The sequence below is a fragment of the Apus apus genome, chromosome 1, assembly GCF_020740795.1.
Source record: "Apus apus isolate bApuApu2 chromosome 1, bApuApu2.pri.cur, whole genome shotgun sequence".
Lineage (NCBI taxonomy): Eukaryota > Metazoa > Chordata > Aves > Apodiformes > Apodidae > Apus > Apus apus.
Genome location: NC_067282.1, coordinates 199438182 through 199464993, shown reverse-complemented (window position 1 = coordinate 199464993; position 26812 = coordinate 199438182). Strand labels below are relative to the sequence as shown.

General features: G+C 45.3%; 1 protein-coding gene across 2 annotated transcripts in view; it reads left to right on the top strand.

Moving 5' to 3' along the window:
• Window positions 1-26493, top strand: part of CAMK1D (calcium/calmodulin dependent protein kinase ID) — a 233403-nt gene extending 206910 nt beyond the window's left edge. Inside the window, exons 7-11 of one of the 2 annotated variants that reach the window (XM_051631184.1) lie at window positions 1351-1463; window positions 3195-3273; window positions 13638-13725; window positions 14370-14508; window positions 22273-26493. In XM_051631184.1, the coding sequence (XP_051487144.1) occupies window positions 1351-1463; window positions 3195-3273; window positions 13638-13725; window positions 14370-14508; window positions 22273-22274 (421 nt within the window). In that variant the 3' untranslated portion in view covers window positions 22275-26493. Of the gene's footprint in view, window positions 1-1350; window positions 1464-3194; window positions 3274-13637; window positions 13726-14369; window positions 14509-18215 lie in introns of both variants that reach the window. The other variant, XM_051631178.1, reaches the window with a different exon arrangement.
• Window positions 26494-26812: the final 319 nt, after the last annotated feature.

Sequence of the window (26812 nt, the reverse complement as noted above, 5' to 3'; positions counted from 1 at the left end):
GTATTAAAACTTGAAAAAGACATATCTCTGCAGGCATGTTTGCACAGAGACAGTTTACTGCATGTAGCATTGGCTGGATGGGAGGGATTTCTGACACATGAGTTTTATCACTGCTTTTGTTTAACTCAGGGCTGAATGTGGCTCTCCCACGTCTGCAGGGCTGGAGGAGCTCTGCCTCTCTAGAGAGACTATCCTGCTGGCTGCAGCACTGGGAGGGTGCTGAGGGGTTTAGCTTAAACTAGGCAAGTAATGTTCAATGCCCTGCTTGTCCTAGGGCTAGCTTTTCTGAAAAGTCTGATTGTAAATACTAAAAACCAGGACGGGACTGTTGTTTGCTTTAGGGAAGGTAGACAATTAGATGTGGGCAGCAAAATCACTTGCAGAAGAGAGAAAAGGAGAAGCTCTCTGTGTGTTGCCACAATGGCAGCAGGTCATGTGCAGGCTGTGCAGGCTCTGCTGCAGAGGTGGAATGACTCCCAGGCATCCTCTTCCTTGTGCCTGGGGACACAGGGCATGGCACAAGCTGCAGACACATCCTCTGGAGGCACCCTCTATGGGGCTCCTTGTCCTGCTTTGCACCAGCCCTTCCTTCTGGTTGTGCTGGAGAAGAGGACCCTGCAGGTTGCCAGTGGCTGCCCAGTTGTACAAGGCTTCCTGTACAGCCACAGTCTCTTGCATAATATAGAGACCACAGGTTGTGCTCAAAGCCCATCCTGATGCCATGCAGGTGGCTGGGTAGGTGTCACCACCTCTTCTGTGTTTCCAGTTCCTGGGGCTCTGCTGTACCCCTACATCTGCTGAGCCCCTGCTCTGCCTCTCCACCATCTGGGAGAGACTAAAGCTGGTGTAGGTGGCTTCTGTAAGGTGTTGGGTGAGAACAATCCAGGAGAACCACAGCATAGAAACTGCTGTGGAGAAGACTCTTGGATGAGGAATGGTTGTGCTGAGGGATGATGGGGACTGGTGCTCTGTGGCTGTAGTCCATGAAAGCTCCTCTTACCACATACATAGAAGAGGGCGGAAGGGGTCACAGCTGTATAATAAAGCTATTCCTCTGGCTAAACACCCAAAAGCAAACAGAGGCAGGCCAAGAGATCTGCATGAGTTGGTGTAGGATCCACTGCGCTGGGTGTCCTTGCAGAATTCCTCTTTGTCCAAGACAGTGCCAGTCTTTACAAGTGGATTTACATGTCCCTGAACAAACTTCTCTCACAGCAGCGCTTGCCTGCTTGAAAACTTTATAGGGAAAGTATTAAAGGAGACATTTTCTTTCTTCTCTCTCCCTCTTTCACACCTGTTTGGCATAGATGGGTCCAAGGGTCACGTGTCTCTTTTCTTGTTCCCCATTAGGCTCTGTGGGTATCCCCCTTTCTATGATGAAAACGACTCCAAACTCTTCGAGCAGATCCTTAAGGCAGAGTATGAGTTTGACTCCCCGTATTGGGATGACATCTCCGAGTCTGGTAAGAAGCCTCTGCTCATTCAATTGCACCGACCATGCATGGTTGCCTACCTGTTGCAGATCTTCTCCTCTGGGTGGGAGAAAGCCTGTCACGTGCAGAGCTCCTTTCCATGGAAAACCATTGGGAACGTGCACTTCTTTCAGCTCAAATAGTTACTTCAACAAATTAAGCACCATTTTGTCCAGTCACACACAAAGCACTGAAATGCTGGAACCCAAGATGAAGACAGAAGAAGGCAGTCCCAAGAAGACAAAGCAGTTTCATTTCTCCATCATATCCAAATACAATGCAGACGGTTTATGTGCCATTAAAATGAAACAGAAAATTAGTTTGGCTGTTATTGAAACTGCACCTCAGGTCCAAAGCGAGTCTGCAGTGTCTATTGCAGAAATTAATTGCTTCCAAATGAGGCAGGCAAACAGATTCAGAAGCTAGGAGGACTGTCCACGTGGTCAGATCCAGATAGCTGCCCACATGCTCACCCAGTTCCCCACCCAGTGCAAGGCACATTTAATCCATAGCTCTCTTCAGCCTGGCAGCAAGGTAGATACACAACTCCCTTAGAGGTAAATGTGCCTCAAGGCTCCAGCACAGCTCCTGCTCTGCCAGCATGGGTGGCTGTAGGTGACAGCAGGGGCATGTTCAGCACTGCCCTGCATGTGCCACTGACATGCTGTGTGTTCTCCAAGAGGTCATACAAGCTCAGTGCCCTTGCTCTGTCCAACCTGGGACAACATCTGCCATTTCATGCAGGAGAAGAAATGAAATTTAGGAACACTTCATCAGACAAAAATACCCCTAGAAATGCAGATTTCTGATTCATTAGTACTACTGATGAAGGCAGGAGAGATATGAAGTGTTTTATTTTAAAGATGATTATATATCCTGTTATCTCTGTGTAGAATAATATTTCATGCTGTTTACATCTGCAGGCCAGATATCATTTTGATGGATGCTTGAAGATATATGTGATGAGAAGGTTTTTTTAAGCCCATACTGGTTTTCTGAGAAAATATGAAGGTCTGTTGGCAGACCTCTTTGCATTTTGGGGGTAAAGTCCATCACCTAAATCAGCACAAAGATTTTCCTGCCATATTTGGTTTTGCTGTGGCTCCTTCAGCTACTCTTTCCTGAAGCTACTGGATGCAGGCCATGCTGCAATCTCCCTTTTCTCCATTATAGACTTGATTAAAAACACACTACCTCATGCCCAAGGGAGTCCATTTTCCTCAGTAACTTATTTTTAAATACCCAATATGTCCTCACAGCTGTCCATATGTGCGATTGTTTGGAGTTAGCAATGAGAAGCTCCTCCTACTGTGGCATTTGACCTCCTCCTTGCCTTTCCCATCCAGTTTACCTGCATCTCCAACATATGTGGCTATATTCAGACCACTAAGATGGTCAGAGGCACTTGGCTTACCTGGGAGCTGAGAGCTGAAATCTGCCAACTCTAAATTACCCATCCAACTCCTGCCTATACTTGCAGGAGTAGATGCCTTTAGCTTTTATCTAAATGCTAAATAGCCTGAATTTAGTCCTAAGTCACTTTGGTTATATCTATACTAATAAATTACAATTGACCCAGGGCCATTTTCTGGTGCTGTGGGCAGATGGCACTTGGTAGCCTGGTCAATGCTGTTGGCTGACAGTCCTGCAGCAGAACTGAACATCAACCCCATTGCTTTGAATTATTGTCTCTATTGTTATTATTAATTTTTTTTTTTGCAGCTAAAGACTTCATTCGGAATTTGATGGAGAAGGACCCTAACAAAAGATACACCTGTGAGCAAGCAGCACGGCACCCTTGGTGAGCAACAGTCACCCTTGGGACAGGGAGCATCATTTTACATTGATGGGTGGAAGTAGTTCTCCTCTCACATTGTATAATAACCTCTACTAAATAACTCTGTGCTCTTATTCTTACATCCGCCCATCTTTGTCCTCCAGATTTTTGTGGAAATCCATGATGGACTTTAATCTCATGCACCAACTTGTTGGTTGTCTGTGTAAGGCTTTGGGGAAATTATGAACTATGCACATTGACTCTGGTACAGCAGTGGGATATGCCAAAGTGATTGAATACAGGAACTATATTTGGAGGCAAAAGGTCAAATTCTGCAGGTGTGCAGAAAGCTGGATAGCAACCTGCTCATGAGGTCCTCACCAAGTTAGTATCAGAGCACTTGAGAGCTCCCTCATGAAGTAGGAAGTCTTCATCTGGGCTTCATAGATGATAGTCCACCTCCTGCATGCAGTAAGGACCTGGTTGCACATGCTGTTTATCCTCTTGTTGAACGGAAGGAGAGGGATCAGCTGAGCCTGGATTGGCTGTAGCAGTGCTGTCTGTCTGCAGTGACTACAGAAGAGTACCCGGTCTGACTCTGCTCATACTTTAGACTTCTGTTAAGTGATTTTAATTAGATGGTGCCTTTGCACATGGCTGACTTCACCAACATTATCTAAGGATTATGTAGCTGAAACAAGAGTGGCTCATATACTTTTGACCTACCCTGAGTGTCACCCCACACCACAGTTGCACCTGCCGGTGGGCTCTAAATGTAAGTCTTTTAGGGTAGGGATCATTATATATTAAGCAAGATATCATTTTGGTTGTTATAAAAGCTACCACAGAAAGGAGACAATTGGATGATATTCTCACCCCAAGTGTGCATTAGGCTGTGTTTTTTTGCTATCACACTTACCACAAAGGTAATTTCCTTTTGCAGTTTCTGGAGCACGAGCCAGATAAGAACATTAGACTATGATTTTGCAGGGGAACAGAAAGTTTTCCTTAGCATCTATAGCCCCTCAGAAAAGCCACTGAGCCAGTGTCATAACTAGCTTGACAGCCTGATGGACCACAAAGCCATCGTGGTGATGCAGTTTGAGCCCAGGGATGAGCACTGAGTACTGAGGTATAAAACACATGGCAAGAAAAGCACAGACGTAGAGGTTGTCAGTGAGTTTCAAGGTAGCTCTTCATCTGCTGGGAGTTGGCAATATTCATTCAGAGGATGGAATCTGCACCCCTCTGAGGCTAGGGTGCTTTATGAGCAGGGTTTTGATCCCCTCTGCTTCCTCAGCAGACGTGGGGTTTGGACATGCTCCTTGACCTTTCTAGCTCTGAAGGGACAGAACTTGGTACCAAACCTAAAATTGAGTTAAATTTCAAAGCAGGGTAAAACTTCCAGCTGTAGCTCTAGAGCAAACAGTTTGGTTTTGTTTCAAGGGGTTTATGCTCCTCTCTTTGACTCTTAACTGGTTCATCTCATCTCACTGGTGCTCTCAGTCTTGGGATTACATGGAAAGTAAATCCTTCCAAAGGCTTTTACCATTCCACCATTCTTCCTGATGAAGTTTTACCAATACACAGATTTGTGAACTACCCCCATCATTAATCAACAGTTGGGCACTCATGAAGGCATTCAGTCAGTTAGGACCACAAAAGTGGTAGAAATACAGTGGGAATGATGTACCAGTGTCTGACTGCAGAGTGTCAGTTGCTGTGATTACAAATTAGGCTGAAGATAAGATTGAATCTCAGCCTTTGCAATTAAAAAGTTACAGGAAAGGCTTGGTATGCAGAAGGCAACGTAAATCATTGAGAAAAGCAAAGTTCTTGATCTTCATCCTCCATGCCAATGCCAATGAGATACATTTTACAGCTGGTTATGAACTGCATTAGTGGCTGGCGTTCATACAAACAAGTGATGAGAAGAAGCCAGGACCTGGGCCTGCCCTTTTTCCAATGTCCCATCAATAACTGCATTGTCTGTGTGACAAAAAAAGGAAATTTAGGAAATGAAATCCAGCTTTCATGAGATGAAAAAAAGGGTACATTTCTAAATGATACTGACCTGAGCCTCAGGAAATTAAACAAGATACAAAAGTCAGTATGAGAAATACAGAATAGACAATGGGAACGCAACTCACAGCAGAGAATGAAGTGACCATTTGTATAACACAGAGGCAGATTTTCCAAAGCCTTATATCCAAGATACACAAAACAAGCATCCAGCTCTTGGCCCTGCTGTGTCTGTGCTGGTTGCTGGAGTGCAGAAAAGAAACGTGGCACTTGTAAGACACACAGCTTCTGGGCCCTCCTAAAGGAACAAAACGATTAAAAGTGTTTTCATTCCTTTTTTCTTTGCTTATTTTTTCTTTTGCATGTCATGGCCAGGGGCCAATGGAAACTCACAGGCTGCTCCGTCATTTTTTGTATTTTCTACATAATCCAATCTTCCATTTAAAATAAATCCTCCCCAAAAGGCTTTTCCCCCATTTCTGTGGCAGCGGGTGTTCTTCTGCCAGGCTGACTTTGCCAGGCAATGGTTTATTTGCAGGACTGCCTCCCAACCAGGTTCAGCCTTTGAGATGTCAGACATGGAAATGGCACCTCAGTAGGGAGGGTTAAAATATTCACCATGTTTCCATACCCCATCCCAAATCCACCTTCCTTTCACATAGAGGCAATACATGCTAGTGGATTAAAGAGCAGAAGGACAGTGAAAGCAAAGCATGAAGGTTTCCAAAGATATGGCTTCAGATCTGCCTCTGTCCTCCCCGGTGAGCTCTTGAGCAAAAATCAGTATCTCACTCCTCCTTGCTCTGAAAAGGTTCCTGTAACATAAACGCTGCAGTTAATGACCTCTCTGGAGAGTGGTGCAGTGATTTTTGTAAGGGTTTGGATCCTGTAGTGATAAATGCTACTAAAATGCCTTTTTGGATGATCATAGTTACGCACCCGGATATTATCTGTTACTTCAGAGTTAGTGCTAGGATCTGCTTTTGCCAAGCCATTGCTCAAGAAGCATTTTCCACCCAGATTGCTTGTGCCAGGAAATAGTGAGGTTTTTACTGCTTCTTTTCTCATTCTAGCCATTATATCTGTTACAGTGGCATCTTCCCCCTTGATGGAGGGGAAGGACTTTACGGTGGAGGAGGAGATCTCTGCTCTCCTCTCAGTAGTCATTTGTGTCATTTCCTTAGCCTGGATGTGTTTAAGCTTCCAACACATCCAGGCTTGAGTTGCTCTCTCTCATGGTTGCATTCAGTGTCGCAGCAGTTGGAGATAAAGGTGCATCCTGTACCACCTTTTCATATGTCTGTACTTTTCAGCATGCATCTGTCAGCAGCCGCAGCTTCCACAATGTCTACGTAGGGTTGTCCTCTCTGTGTGTAACCAAGAGTAATGAGGTAGGAAAGACTGCTGGCTTAGGGAGAAGAGATGATCAGAGAAGGCTTCAGGTGGTCCCATAAATGATGCACTCTTGCAGAGTGCTTACACTTAAAGTAGTCCTTAATGGCAAACCATTAAAGGAGGTTTTTGTCTGCAGGATTGGTTCTGTAAAGCAACGTAACTGGAGAACCATCTTTGAACACTATAGCTCACATGAAGTGAAAATCCCAATTCCACTTATGTAAATTCCACTTATGAGTTTTGCCACTGACTTTGGTGAGGGGCAGGGTTTGGCTCCTTGTCTCCACAGCTGAACATAGAACATCTGCCTAAGTCACTGGTGTTGTGCAAATGGTAGATAATTAGTATACATGATGAGATGGCTCTGTGTAGTGACATTTTCCAGCTTTCCCTTTTCTTCTTCCTGTGAAATCAGGTCATTGGGATCAGCCACAAATTAGGAACATATGTATAAAACCCTGAGTACTTAACAGGGACATTATAACCTGATTGGGATAAAAACAGTAAAGTGTTCATGAGGTGGTTACCTGGCCATGAGATTTTGTTGTTTCAATATGTAACATTTGTGAAGAACAAACTGATTCCAAAATATACCCGTTGTTTTAATTACCAGGTTTTTATTAAAAACTTCCAAACAAGGCTTGGAAGAACTGGATCTTGCAAGATATTACATTTGTGCCTTTAAGGTTAATAATCCTTTTTGAATTTTGAGAAAACTGCTCAAGAGTTGCCAGCTATTCACATGACTAAATGTTTGTACAGGATCAGACCCTAAAAAAAGTAAATACTTCTTCCCAATGGCCCACTTTTCTGTGCTGTATCTGCTCCCCACATGCCTGCACTTACGTGATGTTTTGCTATTTATAATCAAATGGCCTTGGCAGGGGGACAGTATGTTAAACTTGGAGTTGGCAGAAAAGGAGGCTAATAATTGCAGTGAAGTGTGGTAGCTCAGACAGTACAATATGTAAGACTTGTTGGTATAATGGTTACACCCCAGCCTGTACAATCTGTCCATTTTTAAAGATTTCTCCAGTTCAATATACAGGCTATACTTTCCATTGGAAAAGTTCTTTATTTTATGGTGTATCTTTCACTGAGGTTTGCACTGTTTATGGTGTGTTGCAAAGGTGAAATGTTCTGCTTAGTTGTTCCACTGTGACTGTTTGACAAGGAGGTGGAAAATGATGGTAACTAAAGAGTGGGGTAATTTAGCCAGAGCTTGATGCATTTTAATGTTTCCCTAGCTTGTATTAATGACAGCAATTAAGTTTATTAAATATATTGCCATGTCAGAACCCACATCCTGTTCAAGGCAGTGGCTCAGGCTGCAGTGATTTAGGGTGAGCAGCAGAAAGCAGAGGTCCTGGTTTATTTCCAGCTGTGGGATCATACTACTCTCCTCGTCAGGTCGGGCTCGGTCCTGCAGCCCCAGATTCAGCCTCCAGGCTCAGTCAGAGGAAAAGCAAACAGCCCTCAGAGGGTGAAGAGAAGGTCCAACAATTAGGAAGCTAGTATAGGATTGGAAGGCATGCAAGGAATTTATTTGCTCTGTCACGCGTTACCTAAGTGACCTTAAATGGGGTTTAGAGCTGTGAGCTGGAGCAGGTTATGGCATTGACAGCAGGCTGGGACATGCAAATGAAAGGGTGATGTATGTATCACCTCCCTCTATAGACTCTATGGGGGGAAAGGGAGCTGTGGCACCTAAATTACACCCATGTCCATGGGTGCAAGTGTGGCCCTTGCCTTTCCCCACTGCTTAGAGAGAGGGAGAACAGACACTTGGGACATGCCAGCATCCATCCCTGCCTACACTGAGGAATGGCAAAACTTTGGCAGGGACCAAACCTCTGCAGTTGTGCCCATGACCCTCAGTGTTTATTATGCACCACAGAGCAAGAGCCAGATAATAATTTCCACCCAGGGAAAGGACATGGTTTACAAAGATCTGAGTTCTCAGACAATGTTGTTTGAAGTGTGAAAATGGCTCCCTGGAGGGAACTGCTGATGTTTACAACATTAAATCAAACTGTTGTTGAGATCATCCCTGCACTCTGTTTTGGAGCATCGCTGGTACAGTATGTGTGTGAGTACATTTATACACATACATGCATGTGTGTGTGCCTGTGTGTATGTCTAGGAGAGTTATGACCCTTCACCATTATCCGTTACAGCTATCTCCATGTTTTCTGTCATCATACTCAAGAGTATTTCCAAGCATTGTTTGGCCAGCACAGCATTTGAGTTGGCTGCCTTCAATATGAAGGTTCAAAAAATAGTGGTAGATTCAAAGGTGCTGCCTATCACTGTGGGCAGGGAGGATGCAGGAGATGTGTGCTTGCAGTGCACTAACAAAGACCCATCCAAAAGGAAATGTAATGGTTTTGTCTTTGTTGGAGTTTCCACTCAAAGCTAGAAGTGCTGTAGCTGGATAAATTGCTGTGGTAGCTTTGAACCCAGAGACACAAATAAAATAAATTAGATACTATTAATAATATTTGAGCATGTGCAGGGTCAGATTTGTTATAATTATTCATAAGAAATATCCTTCTTAGCTTCAGTGGAAGCATTTGTGATGGAGAGTCATCAGATTATGGACCTTGGTATCCAATTCTGTGTGTTGAGACACATATTTACAACTGAATGTAAGAACAGCTTCAACAATTCCCCAAACAATTGTCAGGATGTAGCTGCTTTCAGGTGCTGCAAAATGGGGATCCTGAGATAAAAGCCAGGTTCCAGTTAGGCTTATAAGTCCTTGCTTGGTTCTGGGTGATGCTCAACATGATAGCAGATCATGCATTATTTTCATCTCTTTCATTTTCTTTATACACGTGTGGTAGGTAGAAGTGATGTCATCTACTGGGCCAACTGATATAGTTGGTAAAAACAAGCTTCACACAGTTAATTTCAAAGTTAACTGCAAAGTCAAGAACTGTTACTCGGGGTTTGACTAGATATGCATCAGTTTGATCATCTCTGAAACAAAAGATGGCTGTTTCACAGCTGAGCTGATTCCTGTAGGAGAAGGGTATATTTTGGGCAGGAAAGGGAGGAAAAAAGATGCTAAGGTGGTATTTGTGTCCTAAAAGGAAAAGCAAGATGGTTTATAGCCTGTGGACTTGGAGAGTTAGGGAATGGTGGAAGGACAATCAACACGGTCTGAACCCAGTATCTTTATTAAATTTAATGCATTGTCCTCTCAGCGTGGGAACTGAAGTTCAAGATTAAATGCATTCAGTATAGATGTGATGATGCTCATGATGTGATGTGCTCTAGGTGACCCTGCTCTAGCAGGGGGGGTTGGACTAGATGATCTTTGAGGTCCCTTCCAACCCCTAAGATTCTATGATTCTATGATACCCACCTCAGGTATTTTCATTTTTCAGACTCCAGCAGTTGATTGTATACGATATGACTTCTGTCTAGTCACCTCCACCTCCCTTTCCTGTGTCCTTAAACCACCACATCTCCAGAAAAACACCAACAGCAAGTGGATGTTAACATTCCTTTTGTTTGCCTAGAAGTAAAACTATGCTATAAACACAGAGCCATGAGTATTTTATAAAAGCTCGAAGATTCTCCAAGGCAAAGTAGGGCATAAAAGCAGAGTCCTCATGTTACAGCATTGCACCCTTAACAGGACAGTTCTTCAGCAGTGACTGGGAGAATGATCCCATGCCCAGCTTTGGCAGCCAGGGCTGCATTTTGGGCCACACCATTCGTCACACCAGCACGTGTTTGAAAAGATCCTGCTGCACTAAATTAGCTCCAGCACTGCTGCTATTCTGCTCTGATTGAAAACTAACATCTGGAAGGTGCTAATACTGCTGAAGAGACCTTAGGTGTAGGATGGTCGTCATCACTGTGGGTTCTGGAGTCTTCACAGAGTGTCTGACCGTCCCCTTATTAAATAAACAAGTACTATTCTGCCTGTTTGGGAAACACCCAAATACCAAGATTATTTTCTGCAATTACCAGAATTGCATAGTGAACATAGAGTTAGCGGTGGCAGAAGACAGTTGGTACCCACAGTTTCTTACTGAAACCACCAGCATTTCAGAAAATTATCCTTAAACTCAAAAGAATGTGTTTGAGCTACACGCCCAATGAGGAGTTTCATATAGGAAAAATGCATTTGTAAATCCTTGTGGAGGCTGGCAGGAAGGATCTTCTGGAAGAGCAGGCAAGGGTATCATGCTCCAAGAACTCATTCTGCCCATGTTTCCAAAACAAAATTTGACAAGTGGGAAACGTGATCTGTGCTTATACAGCTTGTTAACATACTTGTTTGTGAAGCTAAATGCATTGTTAGCTTTGGAAAGAAAATGTTCTTTGCACATGTAAGTAAATTGTCTCTCTGCAGCTTGGTCTTTTTGATCAGTTACTGAACGGACACTTTGGCTGGTAGCTATCCATATATTAAGTGTCCAGCTTGGTTTTCTTCTGCAGATTGGTAGTATGACCGTCAGTGTTCCCAGCTGGCACAAGTTGAGGGCACTTGCCTTCACCAAGGGGGTGTCCTTGGACAGAGCAGAGTGCTCATGATCTTTTGGAGTGACCACAGGACCTGTCTGCACCAAAAGGCTGAGTGGGTGCAAGGAGAGCGGGCACAAATCTGCACACACTTATGCACCTCAGCTAACAAGCTGCACAGGGCAGGCAAAACAGCTTGAGTCTTCTCAGGCTGCTGCGTCATCTCTTGTGAAGTGACCTGGAAACAGCCAGGGATGCTCTGTGTCATGTCATTTGGGTCATGTAGGTGTGGCTCTGGTAAAGCTGTAGGAGCTGCTTCTCATAGTGATCTCATGCTAGGGAAATGCAGAAGATGCACTGTGTGGTGGATGCAAGGCCAGGTGAGCTCTGTGTCCATCTGGGAGCGTACACTGCATGGGATCTATCAGGGTCTGTGCTGCGCCTGTGAGACAGAGGATGGAACAGTGAGCATGATGCTTAACCTGGATGCTCACCAAACTTTCAGCTGCCTGGCCCCAGCGCGAAATCCAGACCAGCTTGCTTCCCTGTCAGTGGGAGAGGTGATCAGAAAGTATTATTTTTAGAGGAAGATCTGGAGATCTCTCTATTTTAAGTCAAACGCCTCGTCTTCTCCTTAAAAAGCACAGGGACTCGAGAGGATGTCAGGTGCCATTTGGGAGCCATGTTTTGCTTGTGGTACTAGTTCTGTCTGCTTGAGATAGAGATTATGTGGCAGTGGCAGTCAGCCAAGTGCCCTTCTCAGTTGGAAGTGGGCTACGCTGAGTGGGAACCCTGCTCCGTCCTGCCCACAATCCTGCTGGCTCCAGTACTCTTGAGTAACTCAGTACAGGTTAGCTCAGTTGCAAGAGGATGGGATCTGTGGCTCTCCACTCTTGGGAGAGGGGGTTCAGTCTCTCACCTTACTCCCTTGTCTCTTTCACTTCTTGGATGAGTGTTGCCAGCAGGAATGAGGGAAGCTATTTGGAGGAGACTGGTCCCAGAAAGCACTTCTTAGATGTGCCATTGACACAAAGATAGAAGAAGTTGCATGTCTTTTCAAGAACAGGGTTACAGTTTGGAACAGTCTGAGCAAAATGAAAGGAATGTCTCCAGCTCATGTGACACATAAGTGGAAACAGCAGGCTGGGGTATGTAGGTAGAGTTTCATCTTTTAAGAAACACGAAGCAGTGCTGCCATTCTGCTGCCTTAGTTGGGAAACAGTGAGCAGTTTGGGTACTGCCTTCTGGAGAAAGTCCAGAGAAGCTCACTAGATCAGAGGATTAGAAAATATGAGTTATGAAGAAACAGTGAAAGAGTCAGTTTGTTTAGTCTAGAGAAGAGAAGACCGAGAGAAGACATGATAACAGTCTTCAGATACGTGAAAGGATGCTTCCAAGACAAAGGGAAATAACTATATTCCATGTCTTCTGGGAGATGGGGCACTAGAATAGGTTGCCTGAGGAGTCTCCATCTTTTAGAGATCTTTAAGAACTGGTTAGCCAAATAGCTCCCAAAATTCCTTTGATAGAGCTGGTGTGGGGGGGATGACTAGATGACTGCAGAGTCCCCCAGACCCACTGATTATTTTATTGGAGGTCTCCAGATTGGGAGGCTCTGGGCCTGATGGATTCTTAACATTTTCTGTTGTTAATGGACATTTGGTTTCTACACTGTGGCTAAAAAATGGATTTCTGAAAACAACACCTACAACGCAGGGGGTAATCTTTGCTTCCTGGCTTCACCTGCCTTAGGTAGCTCTAATAACCCCAGCATCAGTTCACTATGGTGCCTGCTCTTCCAACACAGCTCATGCCTTGAGAAATTAAAAGAATCAATAAATTTCCCTGGAAATAATTGTGTTTACTGGAGATTTGAATGTGTTCTTATCTGTTCAAGAAACTGTGCAAGATCAGTTAAGTTTTTAGGTCAAGTGTTGCTCAGCTTGAGTTATTTGTGCAGCCTGTGCTGCTTTAGTGAGTGTCCATGTATCTGCTTTATTGTAAATCTACATTAACCATGATGAATGGCCATGTATATTGCAGGGTGGCAGGAAAATTTCCAGGGCAAACAGAAATCAGACAGGTTGGAGTGTCTCTGGAAGCAGCTGAATGGTTGAGGCTAAAAGTAGTCTCAGCCTGTTGATCTTAAATCTTTAGATGTAAAGAGAAAAAAAAAAAAAAAGAAAAAAAAAAGCAGAATGTTTTCATCTAGGGCTGTAATGGTGATAGAAAGCAGCCAGGCACCAACTAAATAAGGTCATACCTCTTTGTAGCTGCCAGACCTACTATCCTTATCTCTGCTTGCTTTTATTGCCCCAGATTTTCCACCCATGCTGCCAGCAGAGACGGCGGTGGGAAGTATGAGCCCTAGTGTGAATGAAATCATCATCACAGCAGGAGCAATCACACCTTGGACCAGCCTTCTCTGTGAGGAGAAGTATTCAAGGAGGGCAAAAGATCTCTTAAAACTTGTCTTGTCTGTCCCATTTCAGGATTGCTGGTGATACAGCACTCAGCAAAAACATCCACGAGTCGGTCAGCGCGCAGATTCGGAAGAACTTTGCAAAAAGCAAATGGAGAGTAAGTGACCTGTCCTCAGGGATGGCACCTAGACACCAAACTGTGCTAACGTGGCAGCCACAGAGACACCCTCTCAGCACCTTAGGGCTTTTGTGGCACTAAATGTTGGTCAAAATAGGTGGTCCAATCTTATGTTGCATGGTAGTGTGCGTCTTTTAAGGAAGATGCTTCTAACCAGGTGAACAGATGTAATGAGAGTGAGGGATGGGGCTGGGGGTGTGGGTGTGTGCAGAGCTGGGGTCAGCACTGAGGAGGGGACATGAAGGAATGTGGGCACCCTCAGTGCTGGTGCAGGGAGGATGTGTCAGGTACAACGCACCCTGTGGGCTGCTGCATCCCAACAGGGAGCTAGAAGGAACAATGGGGAGCAGGACCAGGGCAGAATCTTGTGTGGTTTGATATTGGAACAGGCTGCCCAGGGAGGCAGTGGAGATACCACCCCTGGCGGTGTTCAAAAATGGGTAGACATGTTATTTCACTGCTGTTTCCAGCTGAGAAACCAGAAACGAGGAAAAAATTGGTAGAAAGATGGTAACGCTCACCTTCCGAGGAGCAGCCGCGTGAGGTGCGGAAGTAACTTTTCCACCTGCAATTTCTTTTAATCTTCCTTCCTTGCTTCCCTGTGCTGTTGTTGTTTCCCCCAGCAAGCGTTCAACGCCACGGCGGTGGTGCGGCACATGCGGCGGTTACACCTGGGCAGCAGCCTGGACGGCGCCAGCGCCGGCGTCTCCAGCTCCCTCAGCCTGGCCGCGCCGCTCCCCGACACGGCCACACGGAAAGACTGTGAGTTATCCCACAGCCCCTCCCCTGGCACCCCAGCACATTCCTGGGATCCCCGTTTTCTCCTTTCCGCCCCTTCCTCCCAGGCTGCAGTCCTCGCTGCCAGGAGGTTCTGCTCTCTGCAAGCAGGTGTTTGAAATAAGGACTGAATTTTCAGATGGGCCAAAAAAAATAACAATTAAAAAAAAAAAGAGCTTTTGGATTGGAAAAGTTTATGCACTAGGAAAAATAAAACAAAAAAACAAAAAACAAACAACCCAACAAAACAAACCCTGAGTTTTTAGCTCTGTGCTTTTTTGAGAGAAAAACATTTTTTCATGTAGAGAAAAAGGGCTTTCCCTTGGGAAAAAGACCCAGAACCCCACAGCAAGAAAAAGTTTTGTAGTTGGTTGAAAGCTGGAAAAATTTACTCAAACTGTTTATGTTTGAGTTTCCAGTATTATGATAAAACCTTTTTTTTTTTCTGTAAAAATTGGTTTACTTTCCATTTACATTTTCCATAGAGGAGACCAATCCTGTCAGTGTGACCCAGCTTCCCTCTCCTTGGGCCAAATTAAGCTCCTGTAGCAAGAGGCTCATTTGGCTGAGCAGGAATGGGGCTCTGTGCACCACAGGGGGACTTGTTATTTGCTGTAACTGAGGGTTTTAGGCTGCCTGATGGAGTCTGATCCTTGGGATATAAACTTTTCCTGAACACCAGGGAAGGAGGCATGGCAGCAAAGGGATCATGAGGAAGACAGAAATTCTTCCAGTGTGATAAAGGCTATTCAATCTCTGACTTCTGAGCATTTCTTTTATTCCCTTCTGCCCATCCTTAGAGATGTTTTTGTCACCAATTGTCACTTTACAATCAGAGGAGATTATTTTAAGGTGCAGCATCAAAGAGGAATGCTAGTAGTTTATGGTGTGGCAAGTCAGTGCTTACTTCACTGGGGACCCAAGGGGTTGTTTCTAGACTATATTCCACACTGTTCTGGAATTGAAATCACCTACTATTTAGGATGGATGGTGCTGTGTGCCCCTGCCACCCCTGCCTGCCAACTTCTGTTCCACAGTGCATGAACACATGAACGCTCAAGGTGCAGCCTCACCAGTGCTGAGGGGGGAACCAATTCTTCTCAGCTGGCCACACCATTCCTGATGCAGACCAGGTGGGGATTCGTGCCCAGTGCCCACTTTGCAACATCCAGTGCCAAATCCTACAGCTGCTGCCCAAAAAAGCTCCTTGTGCCCCTGGCACACATCTGACCTCTGCAATGGGATGATGCAGTGCTGACTGGCAGCACAGCACTTCCAGCCATGGCCTGGTGATGCAGCCTTGTGGAAAACCCCTTGCAGGGGATAAATGCACTTTTATTTTGGTTCCTGCCATGGTATAGCTAAATCAAACCCCAGTTAGGTCCAGAGCACCTGATGGCATACTTTGCTGTTAAACTGGTGGGTGATTAATCTCCATTCATCCATTTGATTAATCTCAAATGGTGTTAATTATTGGCATCTGCATTGAGTAGTCTGAATAGTGAGGGGAAGACATCTGTGAGCAAGAAGGGTGGGAAGAGAACAAAGTCTGTTTAACTGCCACAGAATCCAGCAGATCCCTGTACAGAATCCGACCATATTTTATAGTGATGGAGAAGTCAGCCAGGTTATGAAGGGTAACACTAGATGTATTAAGATAAGTGAAGTTTTTTCATGTCAGAAATATGAGGCAGAAAAGTATTGAAAGATTTCCAAGCATCCCAGGTTAAGCCCAGCTTTCCAGACCATACAGAAGAGCTTCCCTTCCTCACAGAAACATAACAGTTAGGAGATGCTGGAGTCCCAGAGAAGAAATGGGAAGAGCCAGCAGCAAATATAAGGACTGATATGAAAGGGGAGCTGATCTATCAAACGCACTACAAATACCTTCTGTTGGGAAAAAGGAAGGAGGTCTCTGTCCTGCCTCTTTCTTTCTCAGAGGTGTTCTCTGGGGAGAGATTTCTTGCACAAGAAAGATCCTATGCAGCAAGTTACATGAAACAGCTGTGCCACCATTACAAAATCCAGTGCTGCCTATTGCTATTAATAGACATGTAATGAGTTTCAAATACAGCAATTTCACATCACCAAGGACGATTAAATACAGCCTTTGCCTGAGAGCAGGTGATGTCAAGCTGCATCCTAGTTCTGTTCTCTGTGTTAGGGCAGGGCAGAGATGATGCATTAGGCTAGATTATTCTGTCCATCAGGAAAGCCTAAGGGAATCAGTCAGGATTTCTCTAGTGTATTGGCCTGATTCTTGGTCCCAGCCTGGTTTATTCTGTTTAGACATGATTGGACTGCCCAGATTAATTACAGCACCTAGATCTCTGTATTTTTAAGGTAACAGATAAATTGCAGCCTGAAGCCAAGATGTCAGATGTCAATCCTGCTGGGAAACAGGATGTGCTGAGTGTAGGTACAGCATCATTATCCCTCAAGTTGAAATGCTGCCTTGAAGCACGGAAGAGTAGGCCAAAGTCCATAACAAGCATCAAAGAGATCCTGAGTAGTCAAGGGGTTGTATCTAACTCCAGTCTAGGAGTACATTAATACAGGTTTCATCCATCCTTTGTTCACCAGGCTGGAAAAATGACCTGTATTTCTGATCACTCTGGGTCTGCACCTTGTCAGAATGAGCTGACTGTGCTGGGTCCCTGTTCAGCAGCTTTTTTCTCCCTTGAGCTGCCTTTGCACATCAGTGCCTACAAGGCTGCCAGGCTGCATGGAGAGCTGCACGTGCTGGCAAAATCTAAGGATCTCCCCAGTGAGGTCTCAACAGCTGCCAGGAGAGGGGTAGTTCATCTGTGGAAAGCTCTGGCAAGGATGTATTTTATTATTCTTCATTAATGCTTTCCATAAAAACTGCTGATGTTGTGCTGGAATAGCAGAATCTTGAACCTGTCATTCAAAACCCTGGGTTTTCAGGGGTGATGCTTTGGAGGGTTTTGTTTTTTAAAGCTGTGGTGGAGGGTTCACTGGAAGTGGACACTTTTTGCCAACACCTTTATTTATCTAAACCCCCTTTTTTTTTTTTCATAAAATATATTTTTGAAGTCCTTGATTAGTTCAAAAGGAACTGCCTGGGTAAATTTTGACTCCAGATACTCAGCCTATGTCAACCTCTGCCTCTTAGCTGGAAGTCCTGGAGACATTACCAGCAAAAACGTAGAGCAACATAAGCGGTTGCTTGGGACTCAACAAATTTGACCCACTCTACTTTTTTATCAACAGGTTTGCAGAAAGCCTGAGGAAATTTTTGAAGTCCAGGTGCAGAGTCTGTTTAGGTAGACAGCCATGATGAGAAGTTTAATCATCTTTAACTTGTCCATGAGGAAAATTATTCTGAGCAAGGACAGTGCTGGAGGGATTTTTGAATCCCACAACTCTTTGAGTTCAGCCCCAGCAATGTGGAGTCGGTCTGGTTGAACACGTACCAAACCTGGACATTTATTGCATTGCAGCGCTGTGACTGCTGGTGGTGGCAGTAGGTTGAATGCCTTTGGGCCAGGAGGGCAGAAGATGCCCTGTGGAGACACCCAACCAAGCCACTGCTGCAGGAAGAGCAGGAGTGCCACCTCCAGCTGCCATCCCCTCCACTCTCTACCACGCTACGAAAGAAACACAGCTTTGCCCACGATCCCGCCTCCAAACCCCAACATTTCTAACTGTGTTTCTGGCTTTCCTTTTAGGTATGTCTCCATCCACTCTCTGTAGTTTTGTTTCATCTGCTTCTTCAGGCGTTTCTGCAGTAGGAGGGGACCGGAGACCCAGACCCACCACAGTGACCACAGTGCACACAGGGAGCAAGTGAGCGGCGAGGAGCGGGCAGGGGGGTTGGCAGGTTGTCCCCCTGTCCCCCCCACCCCACGGTGGCACCCCCAGCAAAGGACTAGAAGAAAGAAGAATTTTTTATGGCCATATTTTATACTGCAATTCTGAAATGTTTCATTTATCACAAACTGCAATGACTCCAGGGGGAACGGATCTAACAGTCTCTGGTGCTGTACATATATATACATATATAAATATATATATATATATATGTGAGTCTAGCAATGTTCTAACTAATGAACACTCATTTTTTCCCCCCCAATGATTTACTCTTTTCTCAGTGTAGGTGACAGCATATGTTGTTTGTTTGTTTGTTTGTTTCCAATAACTACAAACATCTCAACTGGATTATTTAAATAGAGATACTTTTCTGAGCATTATTTTTCTTTTAAAAAGTACTTCCAGTAATGTCCCTCCTTCCAGTTTGCTGGGGGATTGGCTATTTCTCTAGGTAGTAACTGATGTTAATTTTGCAACATGGGAGGATTTCAATGGCATGCAATTTCTTGCTCCTCAAATTGGACTGCAAGTTTGCCTGGCTTTAGCAGAGCCTCTGCTGCTCAGATTGAGAAACTGCTGCTTTCCCTCCACTCCTTCTTCTTGAAAGCCATGGCACAAGTTAGATTGTCACCAGCAAGGAGTCATCTCATCCTCGGTCAGATTCCTGTAGTGCTGGGGATCTGCAGCACCCTTGTTTCAGAGGAGAGGCAGGTACACAGTGCTGGAGCCAACAAGAGCTGGGCAAATTAAATGAGAGGACAGACTCATCCTGCAGCTCCTCTTTCCTTTGAGTCGCTGTGTTTTATGAGCAGAATGAAAGAAAAGGAAGGTGTGGGGCTGGGAGTTGTAGTCATCCTCTTGCCACTGACTCGCTGTGCTGCCCTTGAGTGAGACATTTAACTCACCAGCCTCCTCCCAGCCTGCACTCTGGAGCAGGGGCATCCAGCCTGAGGGCTCCGTGCCAGAGGTCCTGAGCACCTGCAGCTCCTCAGGGCTTTGCCTGGCCTTGCTGATGTTCAGCACCTCCCTCAGTGGCCAAAACTTAGTATTGAAAGCCAAAAGAAAAGTTTGGACCTTACTCTCTGCGTGCCTGGGTTTCACCTTGGGGAGAGGGGTGACAAGTGCACCTCTCTGAGAAGCACTGGCAGGTTCTTGGGTGCAAAGTGCAGGATCTGGTGGAGCGCTGCTTCATGACATTTGGCTCTGGCCCAGGGCTGGCAAGGATCTGGGAAAGCAGGACCTTGCCAAAAGGCACAGGGGCAATGGTGATACTGCTTCCCCTTCCTCCTCAGAAACTCATACACAAAAGCAAGCTCAATTTTCCCACTTTTTAATGACTAAAGACATGCACTTCCCTGGCTCCATGTGCTGGTGCATCATTTAGGAACAGCCACCATGACGAATGTGCAGCTGTGCACCAAAGCAGCTGGAAGTAGCAGAGGAGAGCAAATCTGCCCAGATTTGCCAAAGGGCTTTGGGTTTCTTCTACACCATTCCAAGCTGAAAGCTTTCTGTTAGACATTAGGAAGAAATTCCTTACTGTGAGGGTGGTGAGACACTGGCACAGGTTGCCCAGGGAAGTTGTGGCTGCCCCATCCCTGGAAGTGTTCAAGGGCAGGTTGGATGGGGCTTGGAGCAACCTGGTGTAGTGGGAGGTGTCCCTGCCAATGTCAGGGGGTTTGGAACTAAATGATCTTTCTGTGATTCTACGATTTTCCTCCAAGCAGGAAAGAGGGGAGGCAGGTGGCAGGGGCAGACACCCTTCCCCAGCCACTGCCATTCCCCACAACGTGCTCTGTTACTATGCTTGCCTCATTAATCCTGCACAAGAAATTGTGAAAGCCAGTCACAGACACAGATTAATGAATCAGGCAGTAGTGACCATGCTGGGAAAAGCCATAAGAAACACATTTTTCATTGAGTCTTCAAAATCCTGTTTCAGCTTCAGCCACTTGCTTCAACTGGCAGAGCCAGGATTTCATCCATCATATTTTGAGCACTAAAAGCTGGAAAAGCAGGTGGCAGTGAGCACTGACTCTGAAATAGCCTCTCCTTTGGTGGCACTTAAAGCTGTTGCACCTGGTGGATCTCTAGTTTCCTCAGTATTAAGCTGCTCCCCATTTTCAGAGGGTTGTGGCACATTTTGGTGAGCCCCTGGTGACCCCGTCCATGTTGCAGCTGCCATGGATGCTCATGCAGAAAGGCTTCGACTTCCACTTCTCGTTACAGGAAAGATGCCAGATATTGGTCTCTTGGGGACTGGTGACAAAACTCCATATAATTTCCCTGGTGAGGATTTCTGACCAAGATTTGGGCAGACTGTTGAGCAAGGGATCTCCTTGCTGCAAGTCATGCTCCTGTCCCCATCTCCAGGCCACCACCACCATATGCACCTGCCCCATTGGCAAAGAGTAGGAAGAGCTTCATCAGCCTTTACCACTTATCACTTTTTATGTTTTTGCTGCAAAGGTGTCTGAAAGTGATTGTCTTATGATTTAAACTCATTTTAAGGCCACTTTATTTTGCCAGGCTTAGTAAGGAACCTGCAGTTTAGGAGAGACTCCTATCCCAAGAAATTCAAGTTATTTTGAAACCACATAAGTTCAGCTGGTCTACTCTGCTCCACTTGCATGGATGTAGATAGACGGTCCCCCAGTTTGGAGTCAGTGGAGTTCCCCACATTTACACACGTGCAACCAAAAGCAGGATTTGATTAGGGAATATTTTTCTCTTTCTACCATTGTTTCAAAGATTAGGGCTCAAGCATTCCCTCTTTGCCTTCTCTTCTGAAACCTGAGGTCTGGTTTGAATTTGATGTAGTTGCTGAGGCCACTAATCAAAATGCAGCATCCAAATGTATCTTGCAGAAAAAAAAAAAAAGAAAAAGAAAAGAAAAAAAAATTTAAAGGCAAAAAAAAAAAAAAGGCAAATGGATTTCCATCTGCAAAGCAAAGAGCAGTGATGGGAGCAAAGGCAGACATGCTGTCCTGCAGATGGGGGGGTTCCCATATGCTGGCTGCCCCTTCTTGCTGGATGCTTCTGTGTTGTTTTTTGTGTTTTGTTTTTGGTTTTTTTTTTTCTGGGAGGGCTATTCTTTCCTTCCATACTTGGAATTGAGGTCATTTGTTTTCCTGCCTGCAAGTAATATTCTGCTGTAGTTGTGTAATTTATCCTCATTCTCTTTGGCTTGCTATCAGCTTCTGGGATCTTAAGACAAGAAACAGAAGCACTTGAAAGTAAAATTGTTTCTTTCTGCTACAATTTTGGGTGGTGGGAAGCTCTTCATTTGTATCAGTGACACACAGCTGGAGGCCTGGCCGGGGTTCACCACAAGCTCAGAGATCTCTCTGATCATTGGGTCCTGAAGCACCTCCTGGTTAAAACTTCTCAGTTTAAATCTGGGCAAATAGGTTAACCAGGATAACTTGCCTGGGCCAGATTTATGGAGGGGGCTGTAAATGTTTGTCCCTTGGCAGCACTGCCTGGCACCACAAACACTCCAGCATGTCTTGCCAGGGATGCTCCAGTGCTGTTTTGTGTCCTTTCCCTGCCCGGATCCACCCCTGCTCAGCCACTCTCACAAGTGAATGCAAAGCCAGGAGCAAATAATGTGTGCATGTGCAGCAAGGGCTAATAGCTCAAATGTAGAGGAATCAAACCAAATCCCCAACTGGCCTTGCCATGAAGGAGCAGGTAGAAAAATCCCTCTGGGTTCTTTCCCAATGGACCATCCTACTAAAAAAATGTGTGATTTGCTCCTCACATGAGGACTTCAGCCTGGACTCACCTGTCTCTTACCCTTTTCTGCTTTACTTTACTGGCACCTATGTGTTTTTCCTTTGTAACTTGTTTTCCTCAGCTCCTTCCCCTTCTTTTTCTTTGCTTGCAGCTTTGATTGTTGATTTTTACCTCCAGAGTCACAGAGGCCATCTCTGATGCCAACAGCAGTGCTCTTGCTGGGAAAACAAAATCCAAGAAAACCTCCAGCTGGCCCCTTAGCCTGCAGAAGAAGTTGTGAGGACAGGCTGCCCGTGAACTCTGCGAGCTGAAAGTCAGTATTGCAGTGGCTGGGGCTTCTGCTGCTGATTTTGCATGTGACTTCATTCCCAGTGCATCCTAACTTCCTGCTGGATCACCCCTTCTGCAGCATGAAATGGATATTGGCCCTGCGGCACGGCTAGTGGGGGAGTAGGAGTACAGGGAAAACCTGGCAGTGATGCTTCCCTGAGACTGTGTTGCTCTGCTGGTGATGTCTCTTCTGTCCTGGTTGCTATTGTACAGGTGCCATTAGGGTAGTGGGGGCAGGAAACAAACAAAGAGTAGGATTTTACCTATGCCATGTGTGTCTGTTATGGTTGTGGTGCTGAAATAAAACTGAGCAATGACAGAGGTTCGTTCTCAATATGAATCAAACCACAAAAAGGGATGTCAGCCCACTGGTAGGCATCTCCATGTAGTTCTGCAGTAGGCATTAGACAGGGGTTTCTGCTCTGCATGTGTCCTACATACCTCCATGACTAATGACACTATTTTTTCCATAACCCTAGAGGGACTTTGCCAGGCCCGGGAGCCAACACAGTCCCTGATCTCTGTCTTTTCTCCCAGAACCCTCTGAAAACCAGAGAATGGTCTTCAAAAGTGCCCAAGAAATGCAGTGGCAGTTAGCCCTGTGGCTGCCACTTCCTTAAGCATGACCCTCTTCTTAGTGAAACAAGTCTCCAGGAAAAGCCAGATAGGTTTTAGCCTTTGGTGAGCGGAGAGAATATTGTCCTTGGATGTGAACTTGGTGTTAACAAGATGGGATAAAGGAAAACCTGTGCTATTGGTGAGGCACTGGAACAGGCTGCCCAGGGAGGTGGTGGAGGCACTGTCCCTGTAAGTGTTCAAAAAATGGGTGGATGTGGTGCTTTGTGAGATGGTTTAGTGGTTAGTGGTTGTAGGGTGGATGGTTGGACTTGGTGACCTTGAAGGTCTTTTCCAACCTTGATGACTCTATGATTGTGTGATTCTATGATTAGTTCCCCCTGTGATAACAGCTCCAGACCAGAGCAGCAATAGATGAACACTGCATAAAACCACCAGGCTGACTGCCAACAAGATCATGCAGGCTGCATCCTGTTGCTTTTGCTTCTTCCAAAGAGTCAGAGGATTCATCTACTGGGAAATTAACAGTTTCTAGACTCAGCCCCAAGGTATGGAAGTATCTTCCTTTCAGCCTGTGGAAATTCCCATTCAATGGGATTACTTGCATTCTTGCTCCCACGTGTATTTACTGGGGCCTGAATGAAACCCAGAAATTATTCATGGGAAGGGAGTTTTGCCTTCATTATCATGCTTATTTGCACCAGAAACTTTATGCTAAGAATTATACTCATTCAAGCAAAAAGCAGAAACATACATGAAGACTGCAGCATCCAAGGAAAGCAGCATCAAAACCAGGCTTGGAGGATTAGTTGGCTGATGACCGTGAGCAATGGCTGAGTGAGGAAATAGTAACCTGCTCACAGACATTGCAGGAATAGTGTTTCCCCCAGGAAATTCCAGTTTTCTTGCCCAGCAGCAGGTTTTACGCATGCCTTTTCATTTTTCCCTGCATCCCTACAGCTGGGTCCTGCCTTCCCATCCTGTCTGCTGGAGTGGTCCAGTCTCTGTGACACACGTGTGTGTGTGAGTGTGTGTGTGTTTTGTGGCCCCAGGGGTCACAAATCCCACCGGTGGGACATCAGGAGCTGGTTCAGGTTTTTTGGTCTGACTTTGCACTGTTGGATCAAAGCTGTGTAAATAGTGTTTGTAAGGGAGGACAAAGGCTCTTTAGTCCAGACTCTGGTTTTCAAGACCCCTTCCCCACCATGAACCGTGCCACAGATCTGTCCAGGTAGCTATTTTTTCCCTCCTCTTCATAAATGATAAGGTCAGAAGAGCAACTTTTACATTTTCCCATGCTCCAGAGTGGAATCAGGGCATGTACTCTCACAAGAGTTGTGAAAAACCACTGCTGAACTAATGGTGACTTCCAATGTCCAGTAAATGCATGATACTGCACTGCATGTATTAAACTGCTGTTCACTGTTTCTGGATTTCCCAGGCCTTTTCTTTATGCACATTCAACCCAACCTTTTCTTCGAGGGGTTTCCTGCTACGTTTTGCTTTTAAATGACTCAATGTATCTGTAACTCGAAAATCCATCGTTAAGTTTGAGTAAATGCAAAAGCTGATGTTTTGTAAACAAGATACTGCAAAGCCTGGTAATGTATTTTTGTCTTTCTGTTGAATGCTCTGCAGCATGTACAGGAAGAGTCACCATCCAGAGCAGCTTGAAACTATGCAGCAGTCACATAGACATGCCTAGAAACAGGGAACTGGGGAGGGGAGGGTCCCTTTTTGAATACAGTGCTTAAAAATTTGATCTGCATCAAGAAATCCTTCCCTGGGTTGCTAATGCCCAGGACTCCCAAGAAGTATGTTGGTGTGTCTCTGTTTTTTTCTTTTTGCTTTTGGTTTGTTATTATTAGGCAAAACTTAGACTGGTTCACTCAATTCTTAGTATTTTCTCTTCCTACAAAATGTTCCTTTCTCACCTGTTGCAGAATGACCTGCATTTTGGGTGCCAAGATGCTGTGATTATTTGCCTGCACAAAATAGGGCAGAGAGCTGAGCTATTTATTCCATCCTTTCCAAAGCTTTGCTACCTAAATGCTAGTAAGCATTTGATCCTTGATTCTCCATATAGTACCACCATTTATCCATGGAAGAGTTTGGTGTGGTACTTTTCCTTCTTCCACATGGAAATGGTGCCATTGCCATCTCCTCCCTTAGTCATTGACCCATTTTCATTTGTGCTGGTCTTTCTAAGGCAGGGTACAGGATAGCCCTGAGGCACTTGTAGTGCCTCCAGCTCCATCCTCTTGTGGGGTCAGCAGGGCATTGGTCCCAGCTCCTGCGTGGTTGCTATGGAATAGATGAAGAAACAGGTTGCCCAGGGAAGTTGTGGAAGCCCCATCCCTGGAAGTGTTCAAGGCCTGGTTGGATGGGGCTTGGAGCAACCTGGTCTAGTGTGAGGTGTCCCTGCCCATGCAGGGGGGTTGGAACTAGATGATCTTTAAGGTCTCTTCCAACCTAAACCATTCTGTGATTCCATTCTCAAGTTCCCAACACTCAAAGCAGAGCATTCTAAAATGCCTGGGATATTGCTCTGGGTTTCTGGCAAGGGCATGTCAAGCAGTCCTTGGGAATGATGGAGGGGACTGCTCCATGGTGGCTGAAAGCACCGGGAAGTCTTGAGACCACCTTCAAGGCTGGTGCTCAGCCAGGATGCTGTGCCACTGCTGAAGCTCTAGCTGGCAGCTTAAAAAATTCATCATTAATGATGGTTGTAAATCAGCCTGAGTTCAGCAGGCTGAGGCAGCACATGGTGCAAGGCTCCATGAGGAGGTGGACAAGTGCTGTGACTCCTGGTGGGTGGGAGGATAGCTCTGAGCTTTTCCATCTCTCATCTGCATCTGCTGAGCCCTGCATGGAATCACACGTGCTGTCCTGCAGCATGATTCCCAAAGTGAGGAGCGTGGAAGGTCGCAGCTCAGTGGATGATCCGGTGTGACTCATCTTTTCTGGTCAATGCAACACCAGCATCTTGCTGTACACTGAACTCTAGCTGATAAACAGCATTTTGGTCCATTTGGGCCTTTTTTTTAGGTAAATATTTAATTTGGGTCAGCAAACAATGAAAAAAAAAGCCCAGTCTGCCCACACTAGTGACTCCCCAAATATCCCCAACTGCAAAACATCTCTCAGTTGACTTTGAATGAAAAAGCAAGCATGTTTTCTACAAAGGCTTAAATCTTGATCAAGGAATGTCAGTGTGCCTAATATTGCAGGTCTTGTGGTAGATACAAGTTTCTAACAGCATCTGTGTCCAAAAAGGAGGGAGAATGTGTATTTACTCCGTGCATGTATTAAGGCATCGCAAAAGTTTTAGCTGCATAATGAGTTTGCAATACTGCAAATTGTTCATGGGGCTATGTTGCAAGTGGTTCTCTGCCTTGACAATCACGTATACATATCAAGATTTCTATCATAATGATAACTTAAAGGGATGACTAATTGTTTTCCTCCAATAAATCCAATTAAATCACCCTGATGTGAAGTCTGACGTTTTTTGAGTGCGTGAGTCTCCGGCCATGTGCAAGAAGAGGAGTGAATAATTCCTAAGGCTGCTCCACTGCTCTGTCATCTTTCATGCAACCATGACCCTTTATGTCCCAAAGAAGGACTGTGAGATTTTTTTTCCTCCTCGATTTGCTCCAAAGGGAGAGGGATAAAAACGATGATTTGTCCTGCAGGTGTTTCCTAAAGCAGCTGAGTGTCAGTACAGTGAGACAGGGCTGAGTCCTGGGGGCTGAGAAAATCTGTGTGGGGCAGGGGAGAGGAGTTGCATTTGTTGGAGGCTGCTACCCCT